Source organism: Melospiza melodia, chromosome 6 (assembly GCF_035770615.1).
Source record: "Melospiza melodia melodia isolate bMelMel2 chromosome 6, bMelMel2.pri, whole genome shotgun sequence".
NCBI lineage: Eukaryota > Metazoa > Chordata > Aves > Passeriformes > Passerellidae > Melospiza > Melospiza melodia.
The window spans coordinates 49,596,994-49,613,157 of NC_086199.1; the positions used below are offsets into that span (position 1 = coordinate 49,596,994).

The 16,164-nt window shown below is 41.7% G+C and overlaps 1 protein-coding gene across 1 annotated transcript in view; it reads left to right on the forward strand.

The window, feature by feature from the left end:
- KIAA1549L (KIAA1549 like) overlaps positions 1-16,164 on the forward strand; it is a 136,102-nt gene that overhangs the window by 77,057 nt on the left and 42,881 nt on the right. Inside the window, exons 11-13 of the mRNA XM_063159490.1 lie at positions 2,753-2,916; positions 9,472-9,662; positions 13,338-13,465. Coding sequence (XP_063015560.1) covers positions 2,753-2,916; positions 9,472-9,662; positions 13,338-13,465 — 483 coding nt within the window. The remainder of the gene's footprint in view (positions 1-2,752; positions 2,917-9,471; positions 9,663-13,337; positions 13,466-16,164) is intronic.

A 16,164-nucleotide genomic window follows, 5' to 3' on the forward strand; every position in this document is an offset into this window, starting at 1 on the left:
TTTTTTTAGATATTCCTATAGATATTAGATGGTTTTTTAGATATTCCTATATACTTGTCATAGTCATAAACCTGTGGTGAAGCTTGGAGTGTTTTTTCATGCAGTTAACATAATGTATAATTATGCTCCATGTAATGTATAAACTCATGCCTTTTGCTAACTGGATTTCTCCACCTTACCAAAGTATTTCTTAAGAATCAAGGAATCAAAATTATGTAGTAGACTTCTGCACTGGATCTCCTTACTGGTGAAACAGAACATAAAATTGTCCCTGGTGCAATTATATCTGCCTGGAGGAGTGGTGGTACTAAAATAATTACGTAAAATTGTGACAGGAAAAGAAGAGACCACTATAATAAGTAATTCGTGTATCATCCATAAACATAGGATTGAGTAAGAAGACTGAAATATGATACAATTTCCACAGAATGCACCATGTACTGTATCTGATATTTGATCTGATCATGGTCTGCTTCTGACTTTAATTCAGCTGAACCCAAGGATCTCCATTCCATAAATTCCAGCATTTACATTCCAAGTAATTTTGTTTTCCATGAGAATATTTCTTTAATGCATTCTTTACTATAGAAGAGATAGATATGGCATTTTCCTAGCTCTTTGTGCAATGATGTGATTTATATTTATGTGGGGATTTAGGCAATTATGGAAGCTACTGCTCATCATCTAACTTTGTATTTCCATGGTCTGATAAGGCAGCCTCATTCATCTGTAGATTTTCATACCAGCCACGTATGCATAGAACAGTGTAAAAATAGAATAGACAGGAACTGAAATTGTGACCTGAGGTACGTGAGATTCTGAAGGTAGAATATTTGAAATGTAGGAAGTAATTCCATCTTTATACCTTATTATGGAAAAAACACAATTTCTTTCCTTTTGGACATGGTTATTTGTAGTCTGCATTGCCGCATAAAATACTTTGTGTGGATTTCATTTTTGCTCATTATAATTTCTGTTCTAGCAGAATGAAAAGTTCTGTCCCAAAATACTGTGAGAAAAGACATGTACCCTCGGGAGCTCATAGCTGGATTAAATGAGACAGACGAATAATAACACAAAAAATGGATGTTCCTGTGTTATAAGCCAGAGACTGAGTTACAACAGAATGAAAGGCTTGTTTCAAATTCCACTGAAGTCTTACTGAGTTCAATGAACCATGGGTTGACTTTAGGTCACATTGGGTTCTGGTAACTGAATTAAAGATGTAAATTAGGACTCCTAAATGACTATCCTATTAGCCATAAGGTCATCATTTCCTCTGCATCCCTTAGAAGGCATAAGTATAATTTTTCAACCATTGTTTGCTGCTTCCACAGCAGCAGACTATAATTAAAGTTTCTGTTATTTGTTAAAATTCAGATTCCGTTTCCTTCCCTACAGCCCTCTCATCCCCAAACTAAATGTCAAAGTCAATAATTAAGAATTCTGCAAGTCTGTTGAAAAGTAAACCTTGAAAGTTTCCAACCTGGCCTTTTTGCAGTCTTGTGCTCAAGCTCTGAGCCTAATGGTGCTGTTCCTACATCCCCCCAAAAACTTCACTGGCTTTGCAAAACACTGCAAATCTACAAAGAGAACAGGCTCAGGCTCCAGCCAGGCTTTCAGCTGGAGAACTGTAAAGTTCCCAGTGCCTGCTGCAGAAGAAGCTGGTTTGTATTTGAAGTCTGATCCTGAGAGATGCTGAGTGCCCCCGACAGCTCATAAGCTCAATGACATTTGAAAACGCCGGTCCCCCAGGAAATGGGAACGGCTGCTTTGTGCTGGTGTTCTCACAATTGCCTGCCCACACCAGCAACCAGTACCACAGCAAAATAAACAGGGATAGCATGGGGAAGTCCACTAAATATTCCACTACAGCAAAGTTCAGCACCATAAAGAGGTTGTCTGATTGTTTTTCCAGAACAAAATGAAATGAGAGAACTGGGAATGTGTCACAGGAGGATGTGTGAACAAGTTGAAGGTTCATAACTAAGAGAGATTATTCTGATGAAATGGAGTCTAAAATGTTTTTGCCTTGCTGCATTTCAGAAATGTACCCTTTTCCTGATGTCATCATTAATATGTCTGCAAGTAGCTCTTTTCAGCCTCATTATTTCTAGTCCTTCAGAAATAATGAATTCTTCTTGACCTTAACTATGATAAATTATTTCTAGAGCACAAGAGAAGCATCTTCTTATTGCCTTATTGATATTGATAGTAACTATTCCAGCTAGTTTCATTGTTTTTTAAAAAGCTCTGCCAGTTTGCTCCTGTTGAGCCAGTCAGTCTTTGACACCGTGTATGGACTCCACGCGTGTTCTTTTAACACACATGATATGCTACTTTGCTCTAAGCTGGCCTTGTGTTTGAAAAATAGTTAAGGATGCATTATTTGCACCTTTTATTTGTTTGTTTATTGTGTGAGTGAATCATTGGAGTGATATCTCAGATGGGATCTATCTTGACTTTGGAGTGGATGTCTGCTTTTGCATATAACCAGGTAACATAAAAATAAGAAAAGAGAGTCTAGGGATTTGTAAATTCAACAAATCAAATTCAAATTCAACAAAAAGTGTTGCTGATTTTCCCCTTTTTATTCTTATTAAAGTAATAAAAGAGGTATTCCCTTGTACAGAAAGCTAGATTACTTAGCAGTACTTTTTATACTAATTTCTACATGGAGACAGTTGAAGGCTGGAAGCAGCAGGAGCCTTTCCCAGTCAAGTCACCACTGGTGGTTTGCCTTTTTCTGCAGCTGTGGTGAAGAACCCCCCAAACAACCTGTGGATCATTGCAGCCGTGCTGGCTCCCATCGCGGTGGTCACCGTCATCATCATCATCATCACCGCGGTGCTCTGCAGGAAGAACAAGAACGACTTCAAACCAGACACCATGATGAACCTGCCTCAGAGAGCCAAGGTCAGTGACCCAGCCCCACATCCAAAGGTCCATTTGCCTGCTGAGGCTGTGGCTCTTGGATAGACACAGTTGAAGGATGTTTGGAACTGAAAGGATTGGTACTCACAGCCTGGATCGGGACATCTCCTGTAGGATCTGTAGCCTGAGCTGTTCCTGCCTGCTGAAGGTGGGAATGTCTGAAGTTTGGTAGCAATTCAGATCTGGCCCTAACCAAAGTTCTCCTCCCAAATTGCTGGAAGGTCCCCTTCCAGAACATTTCCCCTTTCTGATTCCCCCATAAAATCCAGAATAGACATTCTTTGATTTTTTTTTTCTCCTACTGCTATTTTTCTTTTAGGTGTTTTGGACTTTCTAATTTATGTATATTGCTGGTCAGGTTCAAGGAATTATGGTTTTCTTAAAGTTACTAATCCATATCAATTACAATATTTTCTTTTCCCAAATCAAATGCACTTCCAGTTTGATCCTCTGATAGGAAAAAAAAAAAGTCACACAATACTCTTTTATCTCCATAGTGAAAAAGTCTGCCCTCTCAATGTTGGTATTAAATGGCTCTTGATCAGGTCCAACCTAAGATAGGAGTTTTTAGCCTATGAGGCTCTGTATAAGTCAGGCTGTTCCTTTGCCCTTTTAGCTGGCTTTGCTCTTCTCTGCTGGCATGGGATTGAGATGATGAATTTTTTCTTTGGTTTCTTAATGCTACAGACAGCAGGATTATTGAGATTTCAGCTCTGTTGCTTCTGCTGAAAAATGTAGATTGGAAGGAGAGTTGAAGGAAGGCATGAGGCATTTGACAGCTCTTTTCTCCTTATCTTAGGTTCGTTGCAGATGGGTGCAGCTGGTGCCAGTTGGAAACCAGACATTTGTATCAAAAATGATTCAGAAAAGACATTTCCATTTTGGTTCCAGTGTGCTCATCTGTTTATCCACTATTAGCCATCCAGTTTTAAGACTAGATCTGCAAAAGTGTAACACACAATATCACAAACACAGACAGGAATTAATATCACTGCAGTGCTATTAGATGCCCCATTGAAGCCCCTAAAAATGCAAATTATGCTTTATTAGGGGTTGTTGCCAATGCTGTGCACCATTTGATTGGTTTTATATGTAATCTTGGTCCCAGCTAAAGGGAAAAAAAAAAGAGGTAAACCTTGTACATTGTTTTGAACTGCCCATCAATATGGGATGCTTACCAGCTGAAGAAAGTTGCTATATAAAAAAACCCAAAACAACCTACTGCTGGTTGAAATTATAGCACAGGAAAAACTTGAAAGTATTTTCATATTTTAATCCATTGTTTTCATTCCAAAAAGAAATACAAAATTGGATTTTTACTGTTCCTCAGATTTAATCAGGCTGTAAGATACACACTCAGGTTGAAGCCTGTTCAGGCTGGTTACATTTGCATCAGCCTTCAAAGCATCAGATGGGAGCTGGATCTGCAGTTGCTGGAATGAAACAATTGGTGCTGAGCTCCCAGCACCCACACCACAGTCCTTTTCCTGCAGGTTTGTTTTCCAGCTTTCCCTGCAGGTTTGTTCTCGTTGCAGCTGGAGTGCAGAAGGTTCCCTTCCACAGAGCATTTCCCCTTTCCGGTTTATTTTGAGACTCCATAAAATTTAATTTAATTCATTATCTGAAAAGTGGTGCATTTCTAAATGAAAACTAAATTGCTTTCCATTTAGTTTCACAATGATGCCTCCATCAGAAAGGTTCTGCCAGGTCTAGTTTAGAGTTTATGCTGGTATATGGACTGTGGAAGATGAATCCTGCAGTGGTACTGGGAATGGACTGGTTTGGTCATTCCTAATTTCAGCATCTTTAATTAAAATAAGGCTAAGAAACATATTTTGAGAAGATAAGGAAAGAAGGTAATTTTGAAAAGAAGATTTTTAGTTTTATTTTTAATTCCAGTGTTAGGGCTAGTGATAATTGCTTGAACTGTAATTGCCATATTTCATGCAGTTTGGGATTACAAATGAACACATACTCATGTCACATTTAAAACGAGTCTGTTGTATTTCATGGCTGAGCAAAGTGCCCGAGACTGCTGATTAATGCTGACTCTGCTCCAAGTGGAGTCACCGTGGAGTGATTTGTAGTTTAAGCAGCCGCTTTGGTATTTTGCCTCCGTGCATCCGAGATGGGCTGTAGAATGCCCGGAGCACTTTTGTGACCCCTTTTGAGCAGCCAGCAAGGATCCCATGTGCCGCCTGCCTGCTGGGATGCCAGGTGCGTGTGCTGGCTCCAGCAGCCCAGCTCCAAGGGGACGGGCAGGGCAGAGCTGCTCGGTGCTGCAGTCCTGCGGGGGGGAGGGAGGGCGGGAGGCTGCGGGTCCTGCCGGAGCGCGGCTGCCACATCCCCGCGTCCTGCGGCGGGACAGCGCCCAGGGGAACCACGCATCCACCATCAAACGCCGTGTGCGGCAGCGGGAGGGCACCGGGGCACGGAGCAGAGCGGCGGGGCTGCTGCCGGAGCCTGGCGATGAAGGCGTGACTTCTGTGTCGTGGCACACTGAAGGGTAAAGAAATGAAGTTTGCAGAATGAGCTCTCGTACGCAGCGTAGTTTGTAGGAGCTCTCCTGGGAATTGTGGTGCTGTTGTGAATTGCCTCAGCAGTTAGGGACATCTGGATGCAGCTGCAGGGAAAAGGAAGATTGGAAAATACCATTTGTTCCAATTTTCTCCCTAGCTGTAAGATGAAAGAAGTATAAATTCAAATTGGTGAAATTCTGATGGGGTTTTATTTTAATGTTTTTATTTCAATGCTGTTTTTATCTTAAGGAACTGTTTTTCCTTTGAGGTTTTGGATGAATGTTAACTTTTTGCCTTCCTTACTTTCTAATTCACAGCATGCTTTTTTAAAGTCTAGAATCTCATTTGTCCCCTCAACTAATTTTTTTTTTTTTTGGACCATGAAAGAATAAGTTGGCAGGTAAGGAGAGATAAGATCTGTAGACTAAGACCCACAAGCAAAAGCAAGTGCTGCCTGCCTTGGGAAAACAAGCCTTATCAGTTTGATAAAGGGCACAGAAAAAAAAGTCAGACTGTACCTGAGTATACCAACAGAGGGGAGGGGCTGATTCTTTTTCCTTTTCCCTGTCTTTTCCCTGTCTTTTCCCTGTCTTTTCCCTGTCTTTTCCCTGTCTTTTCCCTGTCTTTTCCCTGTCTTTTCCCTGTCTTTTCCCTGTCTTTTCCCTGTCTTTTCCCTGTCTTTTCCCTGTCTTTTCCCTGTCTTTTCCCTGTCTTTTCCCTGTCTTTTCCCTGTCTTTTCCCTGTCTTTTCCCTGTCTTTTCCCTGTCTTTTCCCTGTCTTTTCCCTGTCTTTTCCCTGTCTTTTCCCTGTCTTTTCCCTGTCTTTTCCCTGTCTTTTCCCTGTCTTTTCCCTGTCTTTTCCCTGTCTTTTCCCTGTCTTTTCCCTGTCTTTTCCCTGTCTTTTCCCTGTCTTTTCCCTGTCTTTTCCCTGTCTTTTCCCTGTCTTTTCCCTGTCTTTTCCCTGTCTTTTCCCTGTCTTTTCCCTGTCTTTTCCCTGTCTTTTCCCTGTCTTTTCCCTGTCTTTTCCCTGTCTTTTCCCTGTCTTTTCCCTGTCTTTTCCCTGTCTTTTCCCTGTCTTTTCCCTGTCTTTTCCCTGTCTTTTCCCTGTCTTTTCCCTGTCTTTTCCCTGTCTTTTCCCTGTCTTTTCCCTGTCTTTTCCCTGTCTTTTCCCTGTCTTTTCCCTGTCTTTTCCCTGTCTTTTCCCTGTCTTTTCCCTGTCTTTTCCCTGTCTTTTTTCTTCCTTCTATTTATTTCTCTCTTTTTCTCTCCCTTTTCTCTCCTTTCTATTTTCTTTCTTCCTTTTATTTCTCTCTTCCTTCCTTCTTCCCTTCCTTCCTTCCTTCCTTCCTTCCTTCCTTCCTTCCTTCCTTCCTTCCTTCCTTCCTTCCTTCCTTCCTTCCTTCCTTCCTTCCTTCCTTCCTTCCTTCCTTCCTTCCTTCCTTCCTTCCTTCCTTCCTTCCTTCCTTCCTTCCTTCCTTCCTTCCTTCCTTCCTTCCTTCCTTCCTTCCTTCCTTCCTTCCTTCCTTCCTTCCTTCCTTCCTTCCTTCCTTCCTTCCTTCCTTCCTTCCTTCCTTCCTTCCTTCCTTCCTTCCTTCCTTCCTTCCTTCCTTCCTTCCTTCCTTCCTTCCTTCCTTCCTTCCTTCCTTCCTTCCTTCCTTCCTTCCTTCCTTCCTTCCTTCCTTCCCTCCTTCCCTCCTTCCCTCCTTCCTTCCTTCCCTCCCTCCCTTCCCCCCCCATATTTTTTTTAACATTTTTAGAGTCTTTTTCACAATCATTACAAGGAAAAAGAGTCCCAGAAACAACTGTATTCAGTCTGCCCTTTGCCAGGCAATGTAATCTAGTGGTGTCTCTCTCTCCATTTATTATTTCAAAAGCAATATTAGAATCTCAGTCCTTCAGTCTTTGTCAGTATTTTGGATGTATTGGACATCTACATTTGCAGTGCTTCAGCTGTGCCTGGTCTTGATTTAGCCTTGCCAGTTCCCTCCAGGGGTGGCAGAACCATCTGCTCCTGTGGGCTTTTACAGAGCAGGGATCCAAGAACAAATTTTATTTAATGCAATATGTCTGCTGATGAGGATGACTTTCTCAGCTCTCCTTTTGTTGCAGTTTGTTACTGGACATGGTGGTAAGTAGAACTCTGATGATTAAAATAATCCTTCATTTTCTTCCTGTGGGCAGATCTGAGCTGGGACACTGCAGAATTCTTCAGTAATTCTCATGTCCTGCAGATTCTGGTTTGGTTTGTTTTTTGTTTGGAGAGGTGATTTTTTTGTTTGTTTTTGTTTTTTTTTTTTTTAATTAAGAGATTAAGTTGAAATTATTTGACTCTTTCAAATAACTGATTTAATCACCTCTTCTCTCTTGTTACCTTTTTTCAGAATATCTAGGGGTGTCTTAACTGTCTTAATATTTTTAATGAGGTTGAAAAGCAATATTTTAATTAACAATATTATTATGTAGGATGTTGTGCAGAATTTCTTCCTAACTGTTCTTCACACAGCTGCTGCTTCCCTTCCTTCATTTGCTGGTGGCTGTTTTGTGATACCCTGCTTGCCATGGATGGGTGATGGTGAATTAGCATTTCTCTGATATATTGCAAGTTCCATGGGGGTGATTTGTGGAGTTGACTGCTGTCCCTTATCAGCATTAGCTTGCTCTTTAATGCATTGAAGCTTCTTATCAGAGGAATGCTGAAGGATGGAAACACATTAGGAACCATTAGCCTCAGTCTGAGCAGGAGCTTGGGAATGCCATGCAGGTCCACACAAAGCAAAAGCATTTTTTATGTTTCAAAAAGTGAAAAACAGCACCATTATTTTCAGACTGAGATCACCTGTGAAATGTATCAGAATTTAGAGCTGCAGCCCAGATTTACTAAGGGACACAACAAGAGCAAATGCTTTTCAGAGCTTGTCCTTCTTCTGTGCCAACAGCACTTTTTTTCCTCATGCTTATTTTCTTTTGGAACTAAAATATTCAATGATGACATGGCAGGAACATGGAGTATTCATGAACTAATTCCAAAGTATGTGTGAGGTTTAAAACCTGCACTTCCTCAGCTTTGAAGTGTTTTGTGGTCCTTTCTTAGCATTTTGTCAATTGTCTTTTTACTTCAGGAAGAGCAACCTTCCCATTTTTGGTAAGTTAGTTTTATTTAGTGTAACAAGAACAGGTTTTCTGGAGGTGGTTATGAATTTCTTTGAGTAATTTACTTTTCAGATTTTTTTTCCCAACAGATAATGCAGGTTGGTTTTGTTGTTGTTGGGGTTTTTTTCTTTTTTATTTTTTTTTCCCATTCTCTTTTCCTTCCAGCTGAAAGTGCAGTTTGGAAAGTCATGTTTTGTCTAAATGTTCAGTTTTTCCATTGAGAGAATCCACCTTTCCTTGGCTGCTTTGCCCAGAAGGCATGTGTTAGTTCTGCTGGGCAGGAACTGCCTTGCTGCAAGGCTCTGGTGAAATGCCACTTCCCAAGAGAAACAAGTGAAGTCAGTAATATCCTTCCCAGTAGGCAACTGGCAAGCCAGGGGAAATCTAATTTTACTGATCTGAAAAAGATTACTTTCTGGAAAATGTTGCCCATTAAACTTTCTGATGTGTGCCTTTTTTACTTTGGCTTGACTGGGAATAAATTACTCCCACCCTCTTTGAAAGCACAAGGGTTTTGTCAAAGAAAGTTTTCTGTAGGGTTTTTTTTTTTTTACTCCCAATTTTTTTCTTCCACATCCTTGTTCTCCCACTGTCTGTCAAAGTAATTTCTGGGGGTGTTACAGCAGGGTAAGAAAGGTTAGCCAAGGTCAATTTTATACTAACTAATCATGTTTAAAATGTGTGGAATGGAGATCTCATGAGAAAATTGGTTTCCTGTTGGGTATTCACATTGTATCTATGTATTTTAACCTGTCACTTATGTAATTAAACAAGTTAAGGAGTAGTGAAAAATTTTACATTGAATTTGAAAATTTCTATTAAATCTAATACACGCCAGAAATTTCTGTTATTTCTCCTGTTTTTTGCAGCCAGTCCAAGGCTTTGACTATGCCAAGCAACACTTGGGCCAGCAGGGAGCAGAGGATGAGGTTTTACCTGTGACTCAGGAGACTGTCATCCTTCCACTTCCAGTCAGAGATGCTCCTGCCTCCCAGGAGAGGGAAACAACCCAGGATGGGAGCACCATCAAAACTGCCAAATCCAACGAAACAAGGAAAAGGTATGGGCTGGCAGCTGCTGCCTTTCCACACAGGGGTTAAAGAGGATATGTGCTGCTGGTTGCTGAAAGGTTTGGCACTCAGTGTAATCTAGTTCCCCTCCATGATGTATCCTGGGCATGACGCTGGTCTGTGCTGGGTAATGTTGCTGCAAAATTTGAGATAAAACCAAGTGAAGTCTTACTGAGGAGGTGAAGTGGCTTTTGTGTGCATGTTGGTGCTCCATAAAGATGAGCCCAAATGTCACATGTAACACGAGCACTGGTAATTTCTCAAGCAACAAAAAGACAGGTCCTCAGCCACTGTAAATTGCTGTCACTCCACTGGCAGGCTCTCCCACTTCAGAATTGAACCCAATGCCTTCACCAGCAGAGGGGGAAACCCCAAATATCCACTAAATGTGGAAGACTTCTAGATCCAAATCATCTACAGTAGGACCAAACTTTAGAAGTGTAAGAATAGACTAGATGATGTCAGTGTCTAGGGTGAAGTGTCCCAGGTTTGCACTCTCTTCATATGAAGTCTCTAGGCTTGTAGGATCATGGATTCAAGATCCCCAGGGAGCTATATGGCTCCTCTTCTCTGCTGCAGGGTCCAACAGCCCCCCTAACTCAACTTTATCTACCTTATTTTAAAGTCTTCCACTGGTGGGATGATCACAACCTCCTCCAGCAATCTGTTCTCTCCTGCCTTTCCTGTTAGGAAGTTTTACCTCATGTCTGCCCTCACCCATCAACAGAATAGCTGAATATTCCTTGTCTTGGTCCTTGCAGGCGAGGAAAACAGATTATCCCTTTATCCCAGCTGTTTTGCATGCTTTGAAGCCAGTTTTTCCTTGATCCACTCTCCTTGGCATTAAATGAGAGTGGAGCTGAGGATGGATACTGAAGGGAAGAGAGGAAAACAAACCTGTTAGACAAACAGCCTGAATAGAGGTAACTGTTGTTGTGTGGCTCACAGGCATTCCACGGGCCTGGCCTCTTGAAGGGATTTGATAACATACAAGAAAAGCAGCTGACTAATGCAGAGAAATTCTAGAGAAAACCAAGCCTTCCTAGCTGAGTCATCTCATCTTGTCTGATATTTCCCCCTCTGGAATAATGGGAAATCTTGGAATACTCAGCACAGTGTTGCTGCACACTGTGTCAGGGACATGCTGGAAGGGGAAGGTGTCAGCCAGCATGGTGTGAGGCGGGAGGATAGCAGGGGTGGGTAGATAATCCCCAGTGGTCATCAGCTGAGGTTTTCCTTGCAGAAAAACAGACAGAAGGATCCTGGTTTATCATATTCCATTGGCTGGGCAGTGAATCACCTGGAATGTGGGAAGGGCTGTCTGCAGGGTGTACCAGCAGAGAGGAGCGAGCCAGCTGCAATTGGATGGAGACTGTTATTCTGTCATTTAATGCCAGTGAGGTGCTGTTCAGGCTCCAAGTCACTGCAATATGAGGGTTAGGTCTATGTGAACCAAACAGCACCTGTCCTTTCCAAAGCCTTCCATCCACTGAAGAAATGACAACTGGAAGATGACTGTGACACCCTCAGCGGTTGCTGGTGCTGGGCAGGTCAAGTCTTTGCAGGAATTGTACTTTAAAATATTTTGAAACCTCTCCAAAGCCATGTGTAAATACACACACACACACAAAAAAAAAGTAAATCAGCCCTGTTAATTAATCCTCTACCCAAAGTGATTAAACACTTCACTCAGTCCTTTGAGTGAGTGCAGAAATCCCCCACTTAATCTGCACCATTTTAAACAAATGCTGATAAGCAAACTCGATCCAAGAAAGTTATTCTCATAACAAAATGTGCTGAACCTTGGTGCCCTTCTAAGCAAATAACTAAGAGTTAGTTTTCCCTCCTTCAGGGTGATTACTGGAGTAAGTAAGAACATGTAGAATTTCATTTTTTTTTGATTCCCAGGAGCTGTGTCTGGAAATGGAATTTAATGGTTGCTGAAGATGAAGAAATCTTTCTTGCCCTTTATGTATTTGCTCTTTCATTCAGGGTACTTTATAGCCTGGAAATGTCAATTCAAACCAGACAGCCATGAAGTGGCTGGTAACTGATCAAAGTATCTTTGCTATCACCACTGAAAGAAACTTCTCAGTTAATAATATGAGGACCACTTAAAAAGGATGAATATTTGGATTAGTGTCACCACAGAAATCATTGTGCAAGCTATCCATGTTCGCTTCTTTTCTGTGCTCCCAAGTTGAGCAGATTTTCTTCAGGTGTTGGTCTGTCCCTGGATGGATCTTTTATACTGGGCTGGGATTATCCATTTAGCAGTGACAGACAGGTTTATAGGGAGGAATCTTGCTTCTCAAGAATACTTATTTTTAATAGAATTTCCAAAGGAAACCCTCAGGCTGGACTGAGTGGGGTTGCATGCTGAATTCTCCTGGAGTCCTGTAGCTGGAAAGAGCCAGTCTCAAATTATACATATTTCCACTTAGGCTATCTTCAAAAGGGAATCCCCAAGAATTGCTTTTCTCATATTTGTCCCTTGCTCTTCTGACCACAGTGAATGCTTTCTACTTACACCACGTAGGGTGGCCAGACCTGGAGGTAAATGAATGTTTCAAGCTGATGATACAGTATTGGCAGTGATTTACAGGATGGTTTTGACATTTGTTTTGTTTTAGTACCATTTTCTGGTTATAAAACCATTGTGACAGCAATAGAATTTGATTTGATTCTTTTCCTCTGCAAATGGAAGCCTCTGTGCCTAGGCCCATTTATTTTCCTCTAGTGTAACCTCTTCACATCACCCTGTCACTGCCCATGACAACCCAGTGGTACATTGCAGATTTGTGAATAACTACACAGGTCCTGTGGAGTGTTTTCATTCCCTTTGTGGCAGTTTCACATGTAAAAACAAAGTGACTGTGTCTGGGTGCTGACTAGCACTAAATGTGCTATTATCTACTAGTGGTCTGCTTTTGTCAACTTGTGCATTAGGATTTGAGTGACTTGTACACCCCAAAAAGCAGAGGAGCTGTGGTGGGAGCTCACTCACTTGCTGCTTATTTCTGTCCCTGCTCCTTGCTGGGACTGGATGCTCAGTGGTTCTGCCCTGCCCTCCCTCCTCACCCTGGGCAGGGACCAGTTTCAGGACAAGGAAGAGCAATGGCTGATTAAAACAAGCATTTTCTTAGGGGTTTCAGCCAATGAGGGCGCTGGTTAAACCAGGGTATGTGCCAAAAGGAGAAATTTCTTATTGTGTGTGCATACGTGCAAAGTGAGTGAGTGTTCTTTGCATTGTGGCTGACAACAGCTGACTGTAAATGCAGGCTGAATAATAAAGGAATCGATTTAGCCATGCATCCTAAAACAAAGGTCTACTTTATTTCGTCTGGGTTAACGACCCTGAATTGACAACGGGACTTTTTGTCCTCGGTGGTGGCACTTTTATCATTGTGGGGCTTATGCACGAGGAGCATTCCAAGGCACCAAGATGCCCATCAGCCCTGAACTAATTGGGAAAGTCGTGCTCCCCTCCCATCACTGTGCTCCTACCTTTACCGTGTTGCCGTGTGCTGTTTCTATTCTGTCTCCTTTCGGTACCAAATCAGAGTTGAAAACTCAGTGATGCAAGCCGCGCGAGTGAAATAACCTTGAAACGAGGTTGAGGAGGGAGAACTCACGTCCTGCCTTGTTGCTATGGTTTCTTGCAGCCGCTCCCCGAGCCAGAACGGCTCCATCCTCAGCAATGGGTCGGGAAAGCCCAGCTCCGGCCGGAGCTCCCTGCAGAAAGTGATGGCACCGCAGAAAGCGGCAAAAGACGAGGGCAGGAAAAGGAACGGTGAGAAGGGTTCGTTGTGCTCACCCCCACTGCCACATCCACGCAGGCACCAGCTGGAAACAATGTCTTGTACCCTCAGCAATCCCTGGGCATTCTGTGTGTGGCTCATTTGTTGGGTTTTCTCCTTCCCCTTTACTGCTTTAACTGTTTCTCCAGATCCCATGAAACATCGTAGTGCTTGCTCTTTGCAAGTTTTCTTGCTTTTTGTTTATCCCCCCCCTTTTTTTTTTCCTTGGAATACCAGTAAACTAATGAAGACATGATGCTTCCTAGTAGAGTTTACACCTTTTTTTTTGTTTTGTAGTTCCCTAAGATATTAATTTTCTCTGCTACTCCTGCTAAGCTGGCCCAGATCTGATGAAGATGAATTAATTAGATAGAAATTAATTTGAGGAAGTGTGAAACATCCTGTGCTTTGTCTTTCCTCACATCCATGGCCCACCTGTTTGTCATTAACATTTACTGGCAGCTTTTCCTGAATGCACCTGGGATGTCACACTGGATGTTTCTTACAAGACCTTAGTTGATGGTGGTGACCTTGTGCCTCGAGAGGGATCAGTGATGATCCATGATGGATGAGAGAAGTACCCAATCCTGTTTCTTCCTTGTTTTTTTTCTCTTTGCTTATTTTTCCTGAGTTATACCATTGTTCCCATAGCTATGTTTTCCTTATGAATAGAAAATTGGCTAACAGGTCCTAAGTTTCAAAGGGGTTAATTATTTTGTCACAGTATGAAATGTGGCTCGTTTTACAAGACAACAACATTTGTGTTTCCCAGAATTAAAAGCTGTAATTTATGATGTCTTTTTTCTTACCCACCCAGGAAAGCCAATATTCAAACCAATGCTAAGTGCTGCTTACATGGGTAGACAAAATATTTCAGTTAAAGTATTTTGTGTTTTGTTAGGTTTTACATCTTCAAAGAAAATTGGTAAGAACTCAGTTTTATTTGTTTGTTTTAAAGAATTGACTAGCAACTAACATCCTTTCTTCTGATCTGGGCTGTAGTGCATTTCTAGAACATACACATGCTACCAAAATAAACCTCTGAATGTAATGGAAGGAAATAGTGACCCTTCATTTTAAATCTTAACTTCATTAAAATTTAGGAGAAAAAACTTAGGAGAAAAAAATTTAGGAGAAACCTGTGCATGAGACACCACATCTGCCCTCCTGGTAGAGACTTCAGCTGCTTCTGGTAGAACTCTCTTCACTTGACTGCCGTGGCACTAAAAAGGGTCTCCTTGCAGAGATATGAAAGAGAATAAATACCTTGCTCCCTGGTAAAGACAGGAGAACTTTTTAGCTATAGGGATATCTTTTAATTTATATTTAGGAGAGTTTCCTTAAACAACTCTTTCAGAACAGCTTCTGAGAAGGAGGACATGATCATGGCAGATGAAATGACCTCCCCTTGTCAGAATTAATGGAGTTCAGTTTGGAGCTGTGTGATCCCAAATGCCTATTGAAATTGAAATTAAAATCCAAAGCCTCAAGGCACCCATTAGTCCTCATCACAGAGCCAGCCCTTGGTTCCCCTGTGCTGTGACTATGAACATCATTGTCAGCTTGGACAGTTTGTGCTTTCTGCAGGGTTTTACCTTGACCCAGAGTGTTTAGCATCCACAGAAGGTGGTGTCTGTTCTTCCTTCCAGTTTCAGAAAGAAGCTGCTTTTCTCCCAGTTGTTTGCCTGAGCCTGCTCCAGCTCTCCAGCCTGGCTGGTGGCTCTCACACAAATGTTGGCACAAGCAGCAGCAGATTTTCTTCTCTGAGAAGCAGCATCTTCAAACTGGAATGAATCCCTTGATGGTCACATGTTGGATTTGGGGACTCCAAGTCAGAATGGCTCATTAGTTGCCATAGTTACAGACCAATTTTAGATTCTATTTCTTGCTGACATTTAGTTGCAGGGAGGAATGACAGCACTGGATGTTACCTCAGTATTTAAATTCTATATGGCTTGTATCAAAATTGACTCCACATGGAGTGTGTCAGGGCTGTGAGTGAACAATGTGAAACCAGCACGGACTGACAGGCTTTGCTTCAGGACTTGATGCTTTGGAGGATCAGGAGAACTCTTCAGCTGAGCATTATTTCTACAGAAACATAAAATAACTACTTGAATCAAACAGTGATAAGATTTTGTAAGATAATGGCATTTTTTTTCTTGAATAACATTTATTATTATTTTAATAGGAAGTTTTCTTTCTAAAAGTTAATGAGTTCTACATTCATTTACTTTAGGTAATTAAAAAACCCCTAAACACTTTTTAAAAGTGCCTAGTTATGTACGTTAGAGGACTGTAATATGGATGAATCAGCCAACAGAGGTACTGGCAGTTTCTGAGATGGGTTTGTGAGAGAATGTGGAAGAGAAGAACAGGATATTAGCAGTTTTGCCCATCATTTATCAGGCCAAACATCATTCAGGGAGAAGCAAAAAGCTGAACCCACTCAGACCTAGAGAGCTAAAGCAGCCCACAGTGCAACCTTTCCTTTCAGCAGCTCCTCACTAAATGGAGCCAATGAAATTGATGTAGGTTGTTTTTCAACCTTTAAGTGCTTGATCTTGCAGTCTTCCCATTAACACCTTTGGAAGAGTGTGAGTGTTTGTTTCTTTTTTTAGGGAAAACCAAAAGTTTTGATTTGTTATCAATTCTTAATGAAGCATATGACTCCCCAACTTGTGGGGAACTT